Raw genomic sequence first — 20,699 nt, forward strand, 5'->3', positions numbered from 1 at the left:
ATGCTGATGCTACTGTTTTAGTGGGAAAAAATTACGAACAAGCAAGTGGCAAACAACAAAACTTTTTGAAAAAGCAGACCCAGGGAGAGTCCAGTGCAGTTTCATAATGGGTATGAATAGTGCTTTTGCTGTCTTCTTCTTCTTCTTTTTTTTTTTTTATCTTTCTGGGTTTTGATGTGGATCTCTTTCTATTTGTTCAGGAAATTGTGACGTGGGTTCTGGGCAGGGTTTGAGGGTTTGGAACTTTTTCTAAAAGGGACAGAGTGCACCCTGCTACATTTCCTAATCGTGAGATCGGTGTGCAGGCAGCAGAACTGAAGCGAGCTGGTCACCATGCAGCTACTCCAACAGGGCAGTAGGCTTGTCCTGGCTCTTGCCCTCCTCCTGGTTTTGGATTCTTCAGTTCAAGGTAAGACCCAGGAATCTCATCCCCACCCCCCTCCGTAATCTTTGCAAGCCCCGGGGTCCACACAAATGATTATATTCACTTTAAGGTACAGAATGTATTATATCGTGGGACAGCAGGCAAAGAGAAAGGATTTGGGGGGGCTGAACTCTTTAATGTGAGTTTGATTAAGTTTGGTATAAAAAAAAATGAAACTCTGAGGCAGGTGTGGCCTCGTAAACACACACCATGGTTGAAATGTGCTATTTTATTTTTGGATGAAAAGGTATAGTTTATAAACTTTTAAAAACTCAAGAAAGGTCAACTGATGAGTCCCTAAATTCTACCTCTGGAATTAATAATACACTGTAGGTTAATTAAATTGAATTTAAAAAAAAAATTAAAAAAACAACAACAACAAACTCCAGAAAGGAATATAGAACATGACCCATGTGTCTTTTGGAGGAGATGGCACCGTTGAGTTTTGGAGGTCCCAGGGTTTATATCAGTCCCAAGTTTTAATATATTATGGTAGTATCATAATTATTCTAACAGTGGAAAATGATATATTTTAAAAATCAGAGTAAATCTGTGTATTTTTCCTTTTTTTAAAAAAATTTCATAGTGAAAATTCAATTATGGTTAGACATAGTACAAACCCTCTCAGTTTAATGACAGACCAGAGAATTTTAGTATTTGTGCTGTTGCTCAGAGTCACATTACCTTTGGAAATTTCTTCTTAGATCTCTCTATCATTTAGGGTTGGTTAGTCAGACTGAAACAACTTAAAATTTTATGACTAAGACAACAGAAATGATCAGTTTGTAAGAAAAATACAATTTTTCTCCTTTGGTAAATAAGAGATCATGTCTAAATAAGGCAGAAGGTTATGGCCTGATAAATAGACGGGAGAATTTATAGTAGAAAATTATTTAAGTTCCCCCAATTTGTACAGGAAACATTGACTTACAGTGACACACATGTCCTGGATTTGTTTCTTCGAAGTGACTTCTAGTTGTCTTGTTTTTACTTCTGGTGGAAATGAAATCGTACAGATAAAGTCAGATACATTCATTATGTTAATGTTGCTGAAGCTTTTTACTAATCTATGTATTTTTAATTTTTTTAATAATCTATGTATTTTTTGAAGTATAAAACTGTATTGATTTTAAGAAACTGTCCTGGGTCTTTTAGGGAAAATCTTGAGCTTGATGAAATAATTCCCTAATGTGTTCTGACAAGATCCAGAGTAATGAGGTCTATAGTTGTAGCACAAACTTGAGTGACCAGTTGGTGGGGGGTCCACCCCTGCCAGAGCTAAGTCAGTCTTTACATATTCAAGATTTCCCTGAAATATCACATTCCCCACTAAGATTCAGTAGGTAAAACTAGAACTGAAACAGAAATGTTCCTGGGTGCCTGGGTGGCTCCCCGGGGACCGTGGGGACCCGGGATTGAGCCCCACATCAGGCTCCCTGCTCAGTGGGGAGTCTGCTTCTCCCTCTCCCTCTGCCCCTGCTCATGCTCTCCTTCTCGAATAAATAAATAAATAAATACAACCTTTAAAAAACCAAAAACATTCCTTACGTAGTTGGTATTCATTAGAAAGAAGTGAAGAAACCATTATGAAATCACATAAAGCACTAGCATTTATATCATTACCTGGTAAGTTTAGCTCTTTGTTGGAAAAGGAACCAAAAAAGATAGAATGAATGAACTGAAAAATGAGGGTATTTCCAAAGGAGAAGTGCCCTTGGTGTTGGAATTAAGGGTTTGTGCGCACATCAGACTGATAAGGGAAATGGATACCCACCCACGGCGTGTGTGACAGCATCTCCAGGCAGCCATGCAAGAGCCTCAGCGCTGGTTCCCTTACCTCCTCCATGTGATGCCAGTATGATTGGATAGCATTCTTTCCCCATCTTTTAAAAAATGTTTACTTAAACCATTGGTTTGACCAAACTGCTCAAACCAGGCTTTTGGCTTGTCCTTACTGAACATATTCAAAACATCTTAGGTTACTGTGTTAGTTTACTGAGGCTGCACAGTACCCAGACTGGTGTGGCTTAACAGAAATATATTTTCTCACAGTTCTGGAGGCTGGAAGTCCAAGGTCAAGATGTCAGTGGGGCTGGTTTCATTCTGAAGCCTCTCTCCTTGGCTTGGAGAAGCCCATCTTCCCTCTGTCTTCACAAGGTCCTTCCTCTGTGTGTGAGTCTGTGTCTTTATCTCTTCTTCTTCTAAGGACACCAGCCATATTGCATTAGGGCTCGTCCATATGAACTCATTTTACCTTAATTACCTCTTTGAAGGCCCTGTCTCCAAATACAATCGCATTCTGAGATATTGAGAGTTAGGACTTCAACATACAAATTGAGGGGACACAATTCAGCCCATATCAGTTACGTTAAGTCAAACCCAAGTAAAAACATGATGTAAAATCCTGTCTATCAGGGGCAAAGGATGGGAAATTTGGCAATGCGTGGGAGATCCTAGAGAGCACGGGGGGCTTTTGATTTAATGTAAAGCGCCAGGGGATTATTGATTATTGATAAGGTCTGTGAATCCTAAACTCTTTTATTACCTCTCTTTTTTTAAAGACGCCCATAAAGAGAGAAAATGGAAGATCCATGAGCAGGTGTGGCCAGATAGTGTGTTCACTCCACACTCCCTAGATTAGAGTAGATATTGATTCCAGCCATGTGTGCTGCTGTTTGATTGTAAAGTGATTTCATTTCCATGCTCTCATAAATGATCATCACATTCCCTGTGAGGAGGAATTAACACCAATTTATAGAGGAGAAAACTGATCTTGTATTCACCATCTCATTTGCTCTTTAGATCAACCTCTTGCAAAATATTTGAGACTTGCTTTAGGCCCGTGACAACTAATTAATGCCACAAGTGGTCATCTGATTTCAAGGTCAGAGTTAACTTTCTGTTGCAGCTCGGCTGTCTTCTAGGTGGATTAGAGATTTTTTCTTTCTTCCTTCCTTCCTCCCTCTCTTTTTAAATATGTTTTTCTTAAGTAGGCTCCATGCCCACTGGGAACCCAACAAGGGGCTTGAACTCATGACTAAGATCAAGACCTGAGCGGAGAACAAGAGTCGACACTTAAGCAACTGAGCCACTCAGGCGCCCCTTTAAGGATTTTACTTTTAAGTAATCACTACACCCAACGTGGGACTTGAACTTATGGCCTCTATATCAAGAGTCACATGCTCTACTGACTGCCATGCACCCTGAGATTTTCTTTATTTAAAACAAAAAACCTTGCTTTGACTGTAGTAAACTTGCTATAAAGTTTACCACTGAATTGAGGGAGAGGGAGAAATTGAAAGTAAACTTGGAACATTTATAGCTTGTCAAACCATGCAAGGGTTGTCTATCTTGTGGAATTGATTGTCCAGTAGGAAGCAACTCCAACTTAGGGATGTCTGTTTCAATGCTACCAAAACAATGAATAAAATGGTCTTTTTTTATACCCCCCGCATCCCCCTTCCCCCTGCCGCATGGCATTTTCTGCTTCAGTTTCTGTAATACACCTGCAGCAAATCTCCATTAAGAATAGCAAATTGGTACATTGTGATGCTGTTGGGGAAAATTTGGTATTACAATGTAAAAAGATGCAGATAGGAGCACCTGACTGGCTCAGTTGGTAGAGCCTGCGACTCTTGATCTCACGGCTGTGAGTTCGAGCTCCGTTTTGGCCATGGAGCCTACTTTAATAAAATAAAAAGTGAAAATATTTTTTAAAAAAGATGCAGAGGAATGACAGGAGTAATGTTCATTCATAGAAAACACATTTTGGTAAAGCAGGACTAGTGACTCTGTGTGTGTGGTGGGGGGCAGTGAGGAAAAGGATTCTGAATAAAAACCATTCTTGGGCGCCTGGGGGGCTCAGATGGTTGGGCGTCTGCCTTCGGCTCGGGTCATGATCCCGGGGTCCTGGGATCGAGTCCCGCATCGGGCTCCCTGCTCCTTGGGGAGCCTGCTTCTCCCTCTGCCTCTCTCTCTCTCTCTGTCTCTCATGAATAAATAAATAAAATCTTAACAAAAAAAAAAAACCCATTCTTTTCCCTGAAATCCACCACAAAGTTAGCCAGCAGATCCAGCAGGTGGGAATTTTGAGGAAGATAACCTTTGTGTCCACTAGCATTCTCCCTTTTCTTTTTATTTTCAATTACAGTAATCATAAGACCAAGCAAGATAGAGTCAAGGTAGTTCCACAACAGCAGGGGCTGAGACTGTTGAATTCATATTCTGCCAACACCCTGCAACAGATACGTCAGGAACTTTGAGTCTGTAACCATGTTCTTTATTTTAAAGCCGACTGAAAATGATCAGACCCAAATTAGATAAACTTTTTTTTTTTGGCGGGGGGGGACTTCTACAAGTTTTTAAACAGCTTTATTGAAATAGCCTTCGCAAACCATACATTTCATCCATTTAAAATGTACGGTTCAGGGGCGCCTGGGTGGCTCAGTCAGTTAAGCGTCTGCCTTCGGCTCAGGTCATGATCCCAGGGTCCTGGGATCGAATCCTGCATCAGGCTCCTTGGTCAGTGGGAGTCTGCTTCTTCCTCTGCCTCTTCCCCTGGCTTGTGCTCTCTTTCTCTCTCTTGCTCACTCACTCTCTCTTCCTCTCAAATAAATACATAAATTCTTTAAAAAAATAAGTCTACAATTCAATGTTTTTTTAAAGTATATTCACAGGTCTGTGCAACTATCACCATAGTCAATTCCCCCCCCAAAGAAGCCCCTCTTTAAAAAAAAAATTTTATTTTTAAGTCATCTCTATACCCAACGTGGAGCTTGAACTTACAACCCTGAGATCAAGAGTCTCATGCTCCCCCGACTGAACCAGCCGGGGCCCCCAAAAAGTCCCTCTCTAATAAGTTTCAAAAGCTGAGATTCTGAATTCTAGAGGGGCATTTTGTATTTTGTTTTCACTAATTTGCCAAAGTTGTATTTGTTACGCGGGTGAAAAGATACGGTCTTTCACCTGGATGCTTCCTCATAAAGTTTTAGTTTTACTTTTCTGTTTAACTTCCTATCCTTGCAAATATTACCTCAGTTTGATGTTCAGCACATCAGTTGCAGGTAAAGGAGAATGCTTAGATCTACTCTGTCCAAAACGATAGCCACTGAGCACTTGAAATGTGGCAAGTCCAAACTGACGTGTGCTCTAAGTGCAAAATATACACCAGATTTGGAGACTTGCATGAAAAGAAAAATGTAAAATATTCATTAATAACTTTTATATTGTTTATATGTTAAGTGGCAATATCTGAACACATTGGCTAAGTAAAATGTGATGACATTAGTCTCACTTGTCTCTTTTTACTTTTTAAATGTATGGCTGCTAGAACGTTGAAAATTCCCTGTGTGGTTGTCTTACGCTATTGGGACTGCACTGTTCTGGCCAGCACGGAGTGTGAAGCTGTCGCCCTCTGCTGGAGATGCTGGATTTCTATCCCACCTACAATACAGGGCTTCTATGCAGCAACCAGATGCCAAACTTAGGCTGCTTCAGGAAAGAATCAGAGAAGGAGAAAGAAAAATAAAACATATTAAATACCCTGCGCAAAGATTTGTGCTAGGTGTTTTACATACTTTTATTTCATTTGAACGGGAATAGTGTCCCCCAAAGGGGACACTATTATTCATCTTTGAAAGATGAGACATTGAGAATCAGGTACTAAATGGTAGAATGAGTATTTAAATTCTGATCTCTGTCCAATTGGTCATTGTGGTCTTCCTGCTCATCATAGAAACTAACATTTAAAGAACTCCTACCATGGTGCCAGGTATTATTCTAAGAACCTAGCATTTATATCTCATTATTAGTTCTATTACTGTCCCCATTTTATGAGTGAAGAAATTGAGGTACAGGGAGATTAAGTAGGTTGGTCAAGGACACACAGCTGGTAAGGGGCAAACATTGGATATTATCTTGCTACCTTACCTCCAGTCTCCAGACAGCGACAGAACTAATCCATTTTGGACGATTGGCTGTCCCAGACCAGCGGTGGGGGGGGGGGGGCCGGGGGGTCTGCTTCTCCCTCTGCCCTTCCCCCACTCATTTTCCCTCTCTCTCTCTCTTTCTCTTGCAAAAATAAATAAATAAAGCTTCAAAGGATATGTCCTTCCTTCCACTGTCTTCTGCCTACCAATTCCCTCACAGAGGCAGTTTGTTTTGTATCTGTTCAGAGGTTCAAGGTACATATATGTAAACATACATGTAAATATAGTTTTAAAAACAAACACACATTAACACAATGCACAGTGTTCCTTTTTATTTTTAAAGATTTTATTTATTTATTTGACAGAGAGAGACACAGCGAGAGAGAGGGAACACAAGCAGGGGGAGTGGGAGAGGAAGAAGCAGGCTTCCCACGGAGCAGGGAGCCCGATGCAGGGCTCAACCCCAGGACCCTGGGATCGTGTCCTGAGCTGAAGGCAGATGCCTAACAACTGAGCCACCCAGGCGTCCCTGTTCCTTACTTTTTTTAACTTAATAATCAACCCTGGAGAATCTATATCAGTATCCAGACAGCCTCCTCATTCTTCTCTTTTTTAGATTTATTTACTTATTTTTTTAGAGAAGTGAAGGTTTCACAGCTCACCAGTAGCAGAGCTGGGACGTTACTCCAGGCAGCTGATTGCCAAAACCTATTCTAACCTTCAACTCTGGGCTACTTTTTAGGGTTATTGTGAAGACAATGTATATAAAAGGCTGGCACACAGTGGGTACTCCTGTTATATTTATGGTCATAAAACCTGCCCACACCTTCTGCAAAATTTAGAATCAACTGGATCAAAAATTTCTTAGGGACAGGGTGATTAGAAGCAGTGTAAGAGATACGTATTAACCACGTGGGTTCCTTGTTTGGGCAGGTTTTCCTGTGCGGAGAGCCAGGTACCAGTGGGTCCGCTGCAGTCCTGACAGTAATTCTGCAAACTGCATTGATGAAAAGGGACCAATGTTTAACTTACTCCCAGGGGAATCCAACAGAATCCTTCCTCCGAGGACCGATCCTTCTTCGTAAGTGAACTTTCTCTGATTTTACTTTCACCAACCTCTGTTGCGATCTTGGCTTGGAGATGGGAGTGTTGTCCAGAGTGTGTTTCTTCAGTATCTTGCCTTGATGGTTTGGTTTTCACTGCACAGGGCATGGTAAAACAGTACTGTGTTTACTGGCATAGGAGATGTGCAAGAATGCATGATTCATCTATACTTTTGCAAGGTCTTTTTGTGGGGGCAGAGATAAAAATTGAGTACTTTTCACCAACAAGTATTGGAAATTATTGTACATTATTCTACTTATGTAAGTAGAGCATATTATACATTGAAATCCAATAGGAGTCTGTCAACTGAATGGATGAACAAAACATAGTATTTCCCTAAAGTGGACTATTATTTGGCCAAAAGAAAGGACAGAGTACTGATACATGCTATCACATGGATGAATTCCAAGAACATTATGCAAAGTGAAAGAAACCAGACACAAAAAGCCACATATATTGCATGATTCTATCAATATGAAATGTTCATAGAGGTGGGAAATAGAGGAGTGGTCACTGGGGGCTGGAGGAGAGAGAGGAATAGAGTGGGGAGTACAGGTACAGGGCTTTTGAGGGGTGATAAAAATGTTCTGAGATTAGATGGTAGTGATTAAAAAAAAAAAGAAATTAGGGAAAGGAAGAATAAATGGCCATGACTTGTCAAAGAGAAAGCCAAACCTCTTCTTGATCAAATCAAACCTGCTTTAAACTTGCAAAAAAGATCGAACAGGAATTCATAAGTAACCGAAATGGAATTGTCTTAGAATCAATTATTTCAATGAATATCAAAGTTATATAACGTGCAGCAAAACTGTATTATGAAAAGGATTATCTTAAAAGGATTAATCCTTAGACTTAGAAGATTAAACCTAGGAAATCACTCTCCTCGAAGCCGGGGTAAATCATCATGCCCACACCAGGTAAGGCCAGCATCCCTCTGAGGGTCCTGGTGACTCTCTTCATCCCTGGCACTCACTGCATGAGATGATGTCCTCACCACCTTCAAAATGCCACCCTGCCATCCTGCTCCTGTCTTCTGCTTCTAGCCTGAAACGGATTTTATAGCATTCTCCATGATTTTAACTCACGGGTTTCCATAGTAATTCATTTAAATCTAAAATGTTAGAGGAATAACCCAAGTTCTCCAAAACAACTATTTTACACCATTTCTTCTTTTAAATCTCTTTGATCTCCCCCTTTTCTCAGGCGGACAAGTTTTCTTCTTACTCTCCCACTCCTGTCCCTTATGAATGAACAGTCCCTGCTCTTGTATCGGTCCTGGACTCATTTGCCCTCCTATCCATCTTTCTTTTCCCTTCTTGCTCTGTTTTGGGCTCATCCCATGGTCTGCCTTTCTCAGGCTCCCAGGTCTGTGGCTGAGTTTGGCCAATGGAAGGCACAGGAGGGAGATGGGGGGAGCATGGGAGGCAGGGAGAGACCAGGATGTTTCCTGTCAAGTCCTGCTTTGGATGGTGCCTCTGGCAGGGCCATCTCTCATCCATGGCTTCAGCTCCCACCAGATGCTGGCCTCAGGTAACACCACCTTCTTCCGTTGCCCCTCTAGCCCAGAGAGAGAGGTATTTCCTTACTGTCGCTCATCTCGGGGTCCTCGCTCTCCCCTAGTTGGCTTCACTTCTCTAGATGTCAGTTCTGCAATTACTCCTCTGAGCCCAGTATCTTCTTCCCATCGGTGTGCAGACATTCTCTAGCGTCTCGTACAGTTGGGTAAAATCTCTTCTTTGACTCTGCATCCTTTCCAGCCCTTGCCCTGTTCTCCGCTCCTTTTCAAAGGAACACTTACTGAAAGGGATGCTTCCTGTCTTCCCCACCCCTCTACCCCTTCTGTTTGAACTTCCGTCCCGCCTTCCACTCAGAGTCCTTTTTAAGGTCACAATCACTCCTGCTTAACACATCCACTGTTTACTTCTTTGCTTCTCTCCTTACTCAACTTCTTAGTTACCTTCAAAAACAGTTGACCGCCCCCCCCACCCCCCACCCCCGCTTTGAAATGCTTTCTTCTCTGGGCTTCTATGGTCCCACCTTATCTTGAATTTTCTTCTATTTCCCTGATTGTTCTTTCTCCTCCGTTCAATATTTAATATGTTGGTGAGGCCCTGGTTCTGTCCAGGTCCTCTTCTCTATCTGCATGCTTATTTTAGGTGACCTCGTCCTTTTTATGGTTTCTGTTGTGTATGCGTGCATATGGAACTACCAATCTGTGTTTCCAGCTCTGATCCCTTTTCTCTGACCTCACAGTCTAAACCTAACCCCCTGGTCACCCTCTATTACTTTAGTCTATTTTACTTCTCTGCATGGCATTTAGCACCGCCTCATGTTTTCCTGATTTATTCACTTTTCATTGTCTGTCTTCCCCAACAGTTTATAAATTTCTTGAGCAGGGACTTCATCTATCAGTTCCCATTCTATCTCAGGCACTTAGAACAGGGATCAGATGTTAAGTATTTACTGAATGCACGCATGAATGAAGCTCTAATCTGTTATATGGGCCGTGGTTCATTATTTTCATGGAAAAAAATGACCCACAGACTATGAAACTAAATTTTTGTCTCTGATACTTAGTTGCCTTGTTCTACCACTGAGGGGTAACACCATGGCTCTGGTCTTTGGTGCTGAGTGGACTTCTAACCACCAAACTGAACCCAGCTGAATGAATGCACTTACTTTATGAGAGGAAATTGAATTAGTTAATTGTGGTAAACATAATGCTTAACTTGTTACAAAGAATTTCTTAAGAATGAGTTTTGTTGAAGCACTGTGAATTATCAGAAGTTTTGTAGAAATTTTAAATCAGAAAAAAATGTCACCTATCTAGGTTAACTTACACTTGTTTGTCCTTTCTTTAATGGAAGAAAATGGGAAAGGCATCTTAAAAAAAAATGACCCCTTAAGTAAATTTACCAAATATAGGATTACTATGCTAGTGATAAGAAAAGTAGCACTGTTTATTATGAATCTGCAATGCATAGATGTTGACTGATAAATGCAATGAGTTAAGAACAACAAGTATAGGTAAACAAGTAGAAAGATCTGATTTGTTTTTTGTTTTAAAGCATTGAATAACTGGGAAACTTTTAACTTTTAATTTGAGCAACCGGGTAGCTGCGTTAATTTTCTGTCTTAAAAAATTTATTATGATTATCTTCCTTACGTCTCAAACTTTACTGTTTTTTTTTTTTCCCCTTTCATTTTTCTGTCTTACTTCAGAATGACAAGATCCCAGAACTTGAATGATGTCTTCCCTCTTGCGGAGGACTATTTTGGATCTGGCTCTGGATCAGGATCTGGAAGTGGCTCTGGAAGTGGCTTCTTAACTGAAATTGAACAGGAATACCAACCAGTAGATGAAAGCAGTGCGTTTTATTACAAATTTAGGCCTCTCAAGATAAATCTGCCATCAGACAACCAGGACTTGGTTGAAGATGGACCGGAAGGGGACTTTATTATGTGAAAGAGAGGGTTTCCCATCTTGATGTCAGGCAATGCATTCAATATATTTTATGTACCATAGTTAAGTGATTAATTTTGGAACAAAAGGTTTTATAGAAATTTTAAAACATCTGAAAAAGAAGTTTAGGTTTTATCACCTTTTTTTCCTCATGAATTCTGAAAGCTTCCTTTATCCTATTGTCCTGGAAGATACCTGTATTTCCTTTGTATCATATTCAACCAACGTCACTATGAAATTAATTGGACCACCCATGTCTATATAATTGCTTTAAAGAATAAATTATACTGTTTTTTTTTAAATTCAGTTTGAGAAGCAAATTGACAGGCAATATTTCATACCTACATCTTCAGAAACCTGACTCTGATTGTGAATTATAGATATGCCTCTTTTCTAATGAAAAACCCAGATGAAACACATGGTGGATTTAGAGTGGGTATTTGACAAGTCCAGTGTAAAGTGTATTGCTCTAATATTGCCATTGGATGTGTTTGCAGAGCTGGTGGACATTGTTTGTTGAGAAGTATGATTGCTGTTACAATTAGAAACTGAAGACCCAAATTAAAGCACAATTATGCTCTCAATACTTCATACTGCTTTACTTTTTTTCCTGGATATCTGTGTATTTTCAAATCTTACCCTATTAAAGCAGAACTATAATCAATGTGTTACGCTGTCTGGGATCTCTTGTTCTAAACTCAGGAAATAATTATTTTTGTTCCGATGTTTCTAGAAGTCTTATCAACAATATCTGTAAGATTATTTTACAGAGCAAATTTTGTAGCTAAAATCAAATCTTATTCACTAGCAAATCAAGAAAAACAATTATGGAAGAGCAAGAAGCTTATTCTGGCCCAAGCACTTCCTCTTCTTGAGGGCTTTTCCCATCTGGGTTCCCCTGAGTTCTGAAAAGCTTGTCAGCATCATTGTCATGAATCCTGTTTTGCACTGTCCAGATCACCTCTTCAGCACTGAGGACTTATTCAAATCAATCTCTGCTGAAAAGAGCCACCTTGTCCAAGGCTACACCCTTTCCCAGGGCAGCCTGCATCTAATGAGTGGTTGGTGTGGACATATGAATGCCGGGCGCTTCCCCTGAACTTGGGGTAATTCAGAAGGGCCATCGCAGATTTTGAGCTCCCTGGGAGGTCAGCCAACACCTCATTGGGACTGCTTTGCAGTGCAGTTTCTTCCTTTACTTAGTCTTGCTTCCTTCCATTCCCCTTCCAGGTATCTATCCTGAGAGAGCTCCCTTAGAAACTTTCTGCATGGCTCCATGGAGAATCCACCCTGTGACAGTGGGTGCTAGGAGGGGCAGAAAGCAGATGCAATAATGGAATTTGGGGGGCACTGGGGTGGCTCAGTCAGTTAAGTGTTTGCCTTCAGCTCAGGTCATGATCTCAGGGTCCTGGGATTGAGCCTTACTTGGGTTCTGGGCTCAGTGGGGAGTCTGCTTCTCCCTCTCCCGCTGCCACTCCCCCTTCTTGTGTGTGCACTCTCTCTCTCTCTCTCTCTCTCTCTCTCTCTCTGTCAAATAAATATGGAGATAGATCCCCTGCTTCCTAGCTGGCAAATGAGCTGGACCCCATCCCTGGCCGTAGATGCAGCACAGTCACAAGACAGGATTACAATTGTTGACATTTTCAGCTGATGGACTGGGATGGTATACCAGTGTGAGAAAAGGCACCAGGGTGTAGTGTATGAGGCATTGAGAAATGTGAGAAAGTAGAATTATAAAGACAATAGTATTGGATGGCTATTGCTGGAAGCAATGAATACTTTTAAAAGAGACAGTGAAAAATCAAGGATGATGAATTAAATGCTAACTGTGAAAACAAATGGCTTCCCCTGCCCCCCCCCCCCGGACCCCCGCAGCTTTTAGCACGCCTCAGAGACCCCACAGGTCGGTTCCAGATCACTACCATAAGGTGAATAGTGCAATAAAGTGAGTCAAATGAATTTTTTGGTTTCCCATTCCATATAAGAGTTATGTTAACTATACCGTAGTCTATTAAGGATGCTATAGCATTGTGTCTACAAAAACAGTGTACATACCTTAATTTAAAAATACTTTATTGCTGGGGCGCATGGGTGGCTCAGTCGTTAAGCATCTGCCTTTGGCTTGGGTGGTGATACCAGGGTCCTGGAATTGAGCCCTGCATCGGGCTCCCTGCTCTGGGGGAGCCTGCTTCTCCCTCTCCTGCTCCCCCTGCTTGTGTTCCCTCTCTCGCTGTGTCTCTCAGTTAAATGAATGAATAAAATCTTTTTTTTTAAGATTTTATTTATTTGAGAGAGAGAATGAGATAGAGCATGAGAGGGGGGAGGGTCAGAGGGAGAAGCAGACTCCCCACTGAGCAGGGAGCCCGATGCGGACCGATCCTGGGACTCCAGGATCATGACCTGAGCCGAAGGCAGTCGCTTAACCAACTGAGCCACCCAGGCGCCCGAATAAATAAAATCTTAAATAAAAATGCTTCATTGCTAAAAAATGCTAACCATCCTCTTTCAGAGAATTATAATCTTTTAGCTAGTGAAGTGTCTTGCCTTGATGTTGATGCCTGCTGACTGACCAGCTTGCTCCAAGGTTGGGGTGGCTGCAAAAATTTCTTAAAATAAGACAATTTTGCCACATTGATTGATTCTTCCTTTCATGGATGATGTCTCTGTAGCATGTGATGCTGTTTGATAGCATTTTACCCACTTCTTTCAAAACTGGAGTCCATCCTCTCAAGCCCTGCCCCTGCTTTAATTGAGTAGATGTAATACTCCAAGTCCTTTGTTGTCATTTCGACCATCTTCACAGCATCTTCAGCAGGACTAGTTTCCATTTCCAGAAACTACTTTCTTTGCTGATCCATAAGAAGCAACTCAGCTGTTCAAGTTTGGTCATGAGATTGCAGCCATGCAGCCCCAGCTCCAGGCTCCACTTCTAGTTCTCTTGCTGTTTCCACCACGTCTGCCGTTACTTCCTCCACTGAAGTGTCAAACCCCATGAAGTCATCCATGAGGGTCAGAACTAACTTCTTCCACATCCCTTTTCATGTTGTTATTTTGACCACTTCCCACGAATCACGAATGTTCTTAATAGCATCTAGAACGGCGAATCCTTTCCAGAAGGTTTTCCATTTACTTTGTGCAAATTCATCAGAGGATCACTATCTATTTCAGCTATAGCCTTAAGAAATATAGTTGTTTAAATAACAAGACTTTCAAGTCTAAATGACTCCTTGATCCAGGTCTGCAGGATGGATGTTGTGTGATGCATGAAAATAACATTAACCTCTTTGTACATTCATTCCATTAGAGCTCTTAGGTGACCCAGTGTGTTGTCAATGAGCAGTAACATTTTGAAATCTTTTTTTCTAAGGAAGTAGGTCTCAACAGTGAGCTTAAAATATTTAGTAAACCATGTTGTAAACAGATGCACTATCATCTAAGCTTTGTTCCATTTATAGAGCACAGGCAGAGTGGGTTAAACATAATTCTTAATGGACCTAGGACTTTTGGAATGGTGAATGAGCACTGGCCTCAACCTAAAACCACCAGCTGCATTAGCCCCTAGCAAGAGAATCAGTTGGTGCTGTGAAGCTCTGAAGCCAGCCATTGACTTTCCTCTAGCTATGGAGGTCCTAGATGGCATCTTTTTCCAGATCCCCATAACAAATATAATAATAATGAAAAAGTTAGAAATACTGTGAGAATTACTAAAATGTGACGCAGAGATATGAAGCGAACAAACACTGTTGAAAAAATGGCGCCGATAGATGTATTCAATGCAAGGTTGCCACAAACCAATTTCTAAGAAACACAATACCTGCAAATTGCAAGAAAGTAAAGCACAATTAAGATGGTTATGCTTGTATTAAGAAGCTCTCTTCTGCAGTAGAAGGTGGACATAGCTGAGGACTAGGCCCATGATGTAATCTGAAGACTAGCAGAGTTCAAGAACGTTAAATTGTCAACCTAGCCAAGTCTGTTCTGTAAAGTCAGGGCCCTGATTAGGAAAAAATGGGACCCCGAGAGAGGACATCTAGACTGGTACATTCGGGGATCTCAATGCCCCGGATTCCCTCAAGCCTTCTGAACTTAAGAAGAGGCCCACTCCTTAACAACCAGTGCTTTCCTCTGACTTGAAGATGATGAAGAGGCGTGTGCCCTCAATACCACGTGGATGGTCCATCAGGGTCTATCCCGAACATCCCTCCTAGCCATGAGATCAGTAATTAAAGTTACAATAAAAATGAACAGGGAAACACCGGGCCTGCAAAAAAGAAGGGTAATACACTCTGAAGGTTCTGCAGAACCCAGCCATCATGTACCTCAGCAGCTAGGAGAGTGTCTATGGACCTTAATTCTAAGAGTGCTAGAATAAGGGATAGAAGGAAAACATAAAGTACGATCAAGTAGCGTTTATCATTATAGAAGTACTATCCTGGGGTACAAGCCTTAACACCCTGGCAAGAACTCCAGGAGAGGGTGTTGATGCACGGCTAAAATGGCTCTTAAAAGCTTGAAGAAAGTGACGACCCTTCTCAAGTGGAGTGCAAGTCACACACACACAGATGCGCGCACTAGAACATTACTCAGTTATAAAAAAGAATGAAATCTTGGGGCGCCTGAGCAGCTCAGTCAGTTGAGCGTCTGACTCTTGGTTTCAGCCTCAGGTCGTGACCTCAGGGTTGTCGGATCAAGCCCCATGTCAGGCTCTGTGCTCAGTGGGGAGTCTGTTTGGAATTCTCTTTCTCTCCCTCTCCCTCTGCCCCTTCCCCACTTGTGTGTGCTCGCTCTCTCTCTCAAATACATCTTTTTTTTAAAAGGGATTTATTTATTTGGGATGAGCGTGAGCAGGGGCAGAGGGAGAAGGAGAAGCAGACTCCCTGCTGAGTAGGGAGACTAACGTGGGACTCCATCCCAGGACCCTGGGCTCATGACCTGAGCTGAAGGCAGACATTTAACCGACTGAGCCACCCAGGTGTCCCTAAAATAAATAAATCTTAAAAAAAAAAAAGAAGAAGAAGAAATCTTGCCATTTGCAACAACATGGATGGATCTAAAGGGTATTATGCTAAGTGAAATAAGTTAGACAGAGAAAGACAAAAACTGTATGATTTCACTTGTGCTGTACCTGGTTATTTACTCTGTGTGGCAAGAGAAGTAGCCTAAGATTAGAATATATACAGTTTTCATAGGTAGCGGTGAGTGTTTTGGTCAGGGGCCTAAAATAGAAATATTGTATACCGGGGACTAAGAAGTCTGGGGTAAAGCATGTGAATGGCTTAAGATAAGATGCAGAGTGTGAAAATCTTTGTATCAGATGGTAATGCCCATCAGAAAGCATCCATCACAGAGGAAGCATTAAACAACCAGGTAGCTAAATGACTCGGGCAGATGTCAGTCAGCTTCTGTCATCAGCCACCCTAATGCTAGCACAATAAATTCATGAAGGAGTAGCCATAATGGCTGGGATGGAGGCTGTGCATGGCCACACCGACCAAAGCTGATCTAGCCACTGATGCTGCCAAGTGTCCCATATGCCACCAACAGAGCTCATTGCTGAGCCACTGATATGGCGCCATTCTTCAAGGAGACCTTTGTGGCAGGTTGACTATATTAGGCCCCTTCCATTCTGGAAGGGCCAGGGATTTGTTCTAATAGGAACAGACATGTATTCTAGGTATGGATTTGCCTTTCTTACATACAGGGCCTCCAACAACATCAATATCTAAGGGCTTACGGAATGTTTGATCCGCAGACATGATTGCATCAAACCAAAGGACCCACTTCACAACAAAGAATTTAGCAGTGGCACATGACCATGGGATCCAGTGGTTCTATCACCTCCCCTAGATGCCACCAACATGATAGAATGATAGTCTGTTGAAGGTACAGCCAAGATACCAGCTTTCATATAATACACTGAGGTTGGGATGCCAACTTCCAGGATACAGTAGACATGCTAAATCAATAAACTTTATATTGTGCTGGGTCCATAATATGTAGAATACATGGTTCCAGGAACCAAGAAGTGGAAGCAGGATAGGACATAATTATTTTTTTTAAAGATTTTATTTATTTAATAGAGAGAGAGAGAGAGAGTGAGAGAGGGAACACAAGCAGGGGGAGTGGGAGAGGGAGAAGCAGGCTTCCCGCAGAGCAGGGAGCCCGATGCGGGGCTCGATCCCAGGACCCTGGGATCATGACCTGAGCCGAAGGCAGTCGCTTAACCAACTGAGCCACCCAGGTGCCCGTGGATAGGACATAATTAACATCAAACCCACTTGGGGAATTCGTGCATCCTATCCCTGTAACTCTGTGTTTTGCAGATTTAGCTGTTACAGTTCCTTAGGGGAAACTTCTTCACCAGGGGACATAATAAGAATCCTACTGAACTTTAAGCTATGGCTGTCATCATTCAAGTACCTTCCAGTTCTGCACAGGTGTTGATCCTAAGAACACCCCCTGGGTATACTTGCTCTATGGGTTTGCCTCTCATAGACCCCAACTCATAGAAATTATCTTTATAGCACTTTACTTTTTGTGGCAGTTGTTAAGTTATACCCTGATCTTTCTGTTAATAAACCTACCTGTGATTATTCAACAGGAACTTCATGAGTTTTTATGCTCTGTAGGGTGTTACTGACATGAGACCTATTTTTTGGCTCCCATAACTAGTGTAGTGGAGGGGGGAAAAGGCATGTTTTAGAAAATACACATATTGCTTTGTGTTTTCTATTTAAATGTTACATTTTACACATTTGAAGAAAGACCATAGTCTAGGTTAATTTTTTTGTAGTTTCAAGTTTTTATTTAAATTCCGGCTAATTGGGATGCCTGGGTAGCTCAGTCAGTTAAGTGTCTGCCTTTGGCTCAAGTCATGATCCCAGGGACCTGGGATGGAGTCCTGCATCGGGGGTCCTTGCTCAGTGGGGAGCCTGCTTCTCCCTCTGCCTGCCACTCCCCCTGCTTGTGTTCTCTCTCTCTCTCTCTGACAAATAAAATAAATAAAATCTTTTAAAAAGTTATAAATTCCAGTCAGTTAACATACAGTGTAATATTGGTTTCAGGAATAGAATTCAGTGATTCATCACTTACATACAACACCCAGTGCTCATCACAACAAGTGCCCTCCTTCATACTCATCACCCATTTAACCCATCCCCAGGTTGATTTTTATTTTAAAAAATGACACTTTTATTGAGAAAAATCTTAAACTTGTCACAAAGGAAATGTAGATTATTTCTGTCTTTGGAGAGGTAATTAGACCACATGAAAAACTATGAGCTTTAGAACCTCAAAGTCCTGGCTTAAATACCAATTTCACCCTTTACTAGATTTGTAACTCAAGACGAGTTACTTAATTTTGCTAAACTTGTCCAGGGAGGGCAATGTGGTGAGGGGGTTAATTGTGTGGACTCTGAGAACAGATTACCTGGATTCAAAACTCTGTCACTTACCAAACAGGTAAGCTTGGATGAATTACTTAACCTCTCTGTACCTCAGTTTCCTCTTTAAAATGAAGATAATGATAGTGCCTACCTTACAGTTTTATTGAGAAGATTAAATAAATTGATGTATGTAAAGTGCTCAGGACAATGTCATTGAGTGAGTGATCAATAAACATAGGTTATTATCCTTATCTATACTATAGGTCAACAATATTTTCCCGTAGGGTTGTGGTAAAGATCAAATGAGGCAATATATGAGATATGATTAGCTCAGTGCCTGGCACATAGTAAGCCCTTAGAACGATTATAATCACGAAAACGTGTGTTACAGCTACTTCATAAGATTATTTTAAAGATTCCATCTATGTGCCAGGTACTGTGCTAGGGGCTGGGGATACAGAAGGAAACAAAGACATACAAGATAGCCTTTGTCCTTGAGCTTAGAGTCTCACAGAGATTGAATGAGAATGAATGTGTTAGTCTTGCCTGGTACAAAGGAAAGTGGATAGGTGGAAGTAAATATTCTCAGGCACATAGAGAAGTAGGACCCATGTAGGTTTTTTTTCTAATTCTCACTCTTTTACCTTTTTGGTTCTATTTGTCAATAATTTGCCATAATTATGGGGCTTTTTCAAGGGGGAGGACTTAGGGTTTCTTCTAATTTTGTACTTTTGAGTAATTAATTCATGGTCACTTTTTCTCATATTATACAATCAACAAAAACCTACAAAGGATCAAGGTACCAGGAATGAACAGTTAAGAGTACTCACAATGGGGGCGCCTGGGTGGCTCAGCTGGTTAAACATCTGACTCTTGATTTTGGCTCAGGTCATGATCTCAGGGTCATGAGATTGAGGCCCTCATCAGGCTCTGGGCTCAGCATGGAGACTGCTTGAATTCTCTCTCTCCCTCTCCGCCCCACCTCCCCTCTCTCTAAATAAATAAATAAACAAACAACTAAATAAAATCTTTTAAAAACGAGTACTCACAGTGTAGAGGGGGAAACACATAAATAGCTATAATACATTTTACATTATAGATATTTTTTCAAATCTGTAATAATTACAAACAAAAAGCTAAGGTAGCAAAGAGAAGAGAATGATTGATTTTGCAAAAGCTTTTTGTCTCTATTCCCTCAGCAAGTAGTCTGTTTTATCATTTGAGTCACCGCTTAAAATATTAATACAATTGATCTTTCAGAACTCTATTTGTCTTCTTAGGTTTATACTAACCCAGGGTTTCGCAGCTTTAGCATTATTGACATTTTGGACAGGATACCTCTTTGTTGTAGGGGGCTGCCCTGTGCTTGTAAGATGTTTAGCAGCATTTCTGATCTCAGTAGCACTCCTACAGACCTGACAATCAAAAATGTCTCCAGGGGCACCTGGGTGGCTCAGTTGTTAAGCGTCTGCCTTCGGCTCAGGTCATGGTCCCAGGGTGTTGGGATCGAGCCCCGCATCAGGCTCCCTGCTCCACAGGAAGCCTGCTTCTCTCTCTCTCCCACTCCCCCTGCTTGTGTTCCCTCTCTCGCTGTGTCTCTCTCTGTCAAATAAATAAATAAATCTTAAAAAAAAAAATGTCTCCAGATATTGGCAAATGCCCATTAGGGAGAAATAACCCCTCTTTTTGAGAACCACTGCATTAAACCAATGATTATTTTTGGACTTAAATCTTATCAGTTATGTTTCCAGCTTATAATGGTATAGTATGATTTATCATTTATCATTGGTCCATAGAAACTTGGAACTTTACTATCACAATCATGCTGCTAGTTGATATGTGATTTGTTACAGAGGAAATTACCTCAGTGATTTATGCACAAATCTACATTTTAAATGTTTATATGTTGATTACTGGATGTTTTATTTTTTTATCTTCACAAGGACAAAATGCTAATAAAATGAAACTTTCAGAGACTAAGAAAGAGCTCTTGGGAAATAAAAACAAAATAGTATCTTTTAGTTAATTATTGCTGTTAATAAATTACCTCAAAACTTATTGGTTTAAAACAACAATAAACTTTAATTATTTCATAGTTTTTGTGGAGTAGAAATCTGGGAGTGGATTACCTAGGTAGTTCTGGTCTAAACCCCACGGGGGGGGTGTCTTTTCATAAGATTGCAGTTAGGACGTTAGCTTGGGTGGCAGTCATCTGAAGATTTGACTGGGGTGGAGGATCAGCTTTCCAAGATGGCTCACTCACATGGCTGGAAAGTTAGTGCTAGCTGTTCACAGGAGGCCTCAGTTCCTCACTATGTGGACCTCCCCATTTGGCTACATGACATGGCTGCTGACTTCTCTCAGAGTGAATGATCCAAGAGAGCACAAGTCAGAAG

General features: G+C 41.2%; 1 protein-coding gene across 1 annotated transcript; it reads left to right on the forward strand.

Moving 5' to 3' along the window:
• Positions 1-253: 253 nt before the first annotated feature.
• SRGN (serglycin) lies at positions 254-11,586 on the forward strand. Its single transcript, XM_027596854.2, has 3 exons — positions 254-409; positions 7,285-7,432; positions 10,678-11,586. Exons 1-3 carry the CDS (start codon positions 334-336, stop codon positions 10,919-10,921), a joined length of 468 nt encoding a protein of 155 aa, XP_027452655.1. The 5' UTR covers positions 254-333; the 3' UTR covers positions 10,922-11,586.
• The last annotated feature ends 9,113 nt before the right edge of the window (positions 11,587-20,699 follow it).

The sequence above is a fragment of the Zalophus californianus genome, chromosome 15 (genome assembly GCF_009762305.2).
Source record: "Zalophus californianus isolate mZalCal1 chromosome 15, mZalCal1.pri.v2, whole genome shotgun sequence".
Classification (NCBI taxonomy): domain Eukaryota; kingdom Metazoa; phylum Chordata; class Mammalia; order Carnivora; family Otariidae; genus Zalophus; species Zalophus californianus.

What these genes read in the sequence shown, in the direction of transcription:
- SRGN (XM_027596854.2), top strand. Translation starts at nt 334, where the DNA reads ATGCAGCTACTCCAACAGGGCAGTAGGCTTGTCCTGGCTCTTGCCCTC. An exon ending in TTTGGATTCTTCAGTTCAAG is followed by an intron (nt 410 to 7,284) that starts GTAAGACCCAGG and finishes TTGTTTGGGCAG; the next exon opens with GTTTTCCTGTGCGGAGAGCC. An exon ending in CCGAGGACCGATCCTTCTTC is followed by an intron (nt 7,433 to 10,677) that starts GTAAGTGAACTT and finishes GTCTTACTTCAG; the next exon opens with AATGACAAGATCCCAGAACT.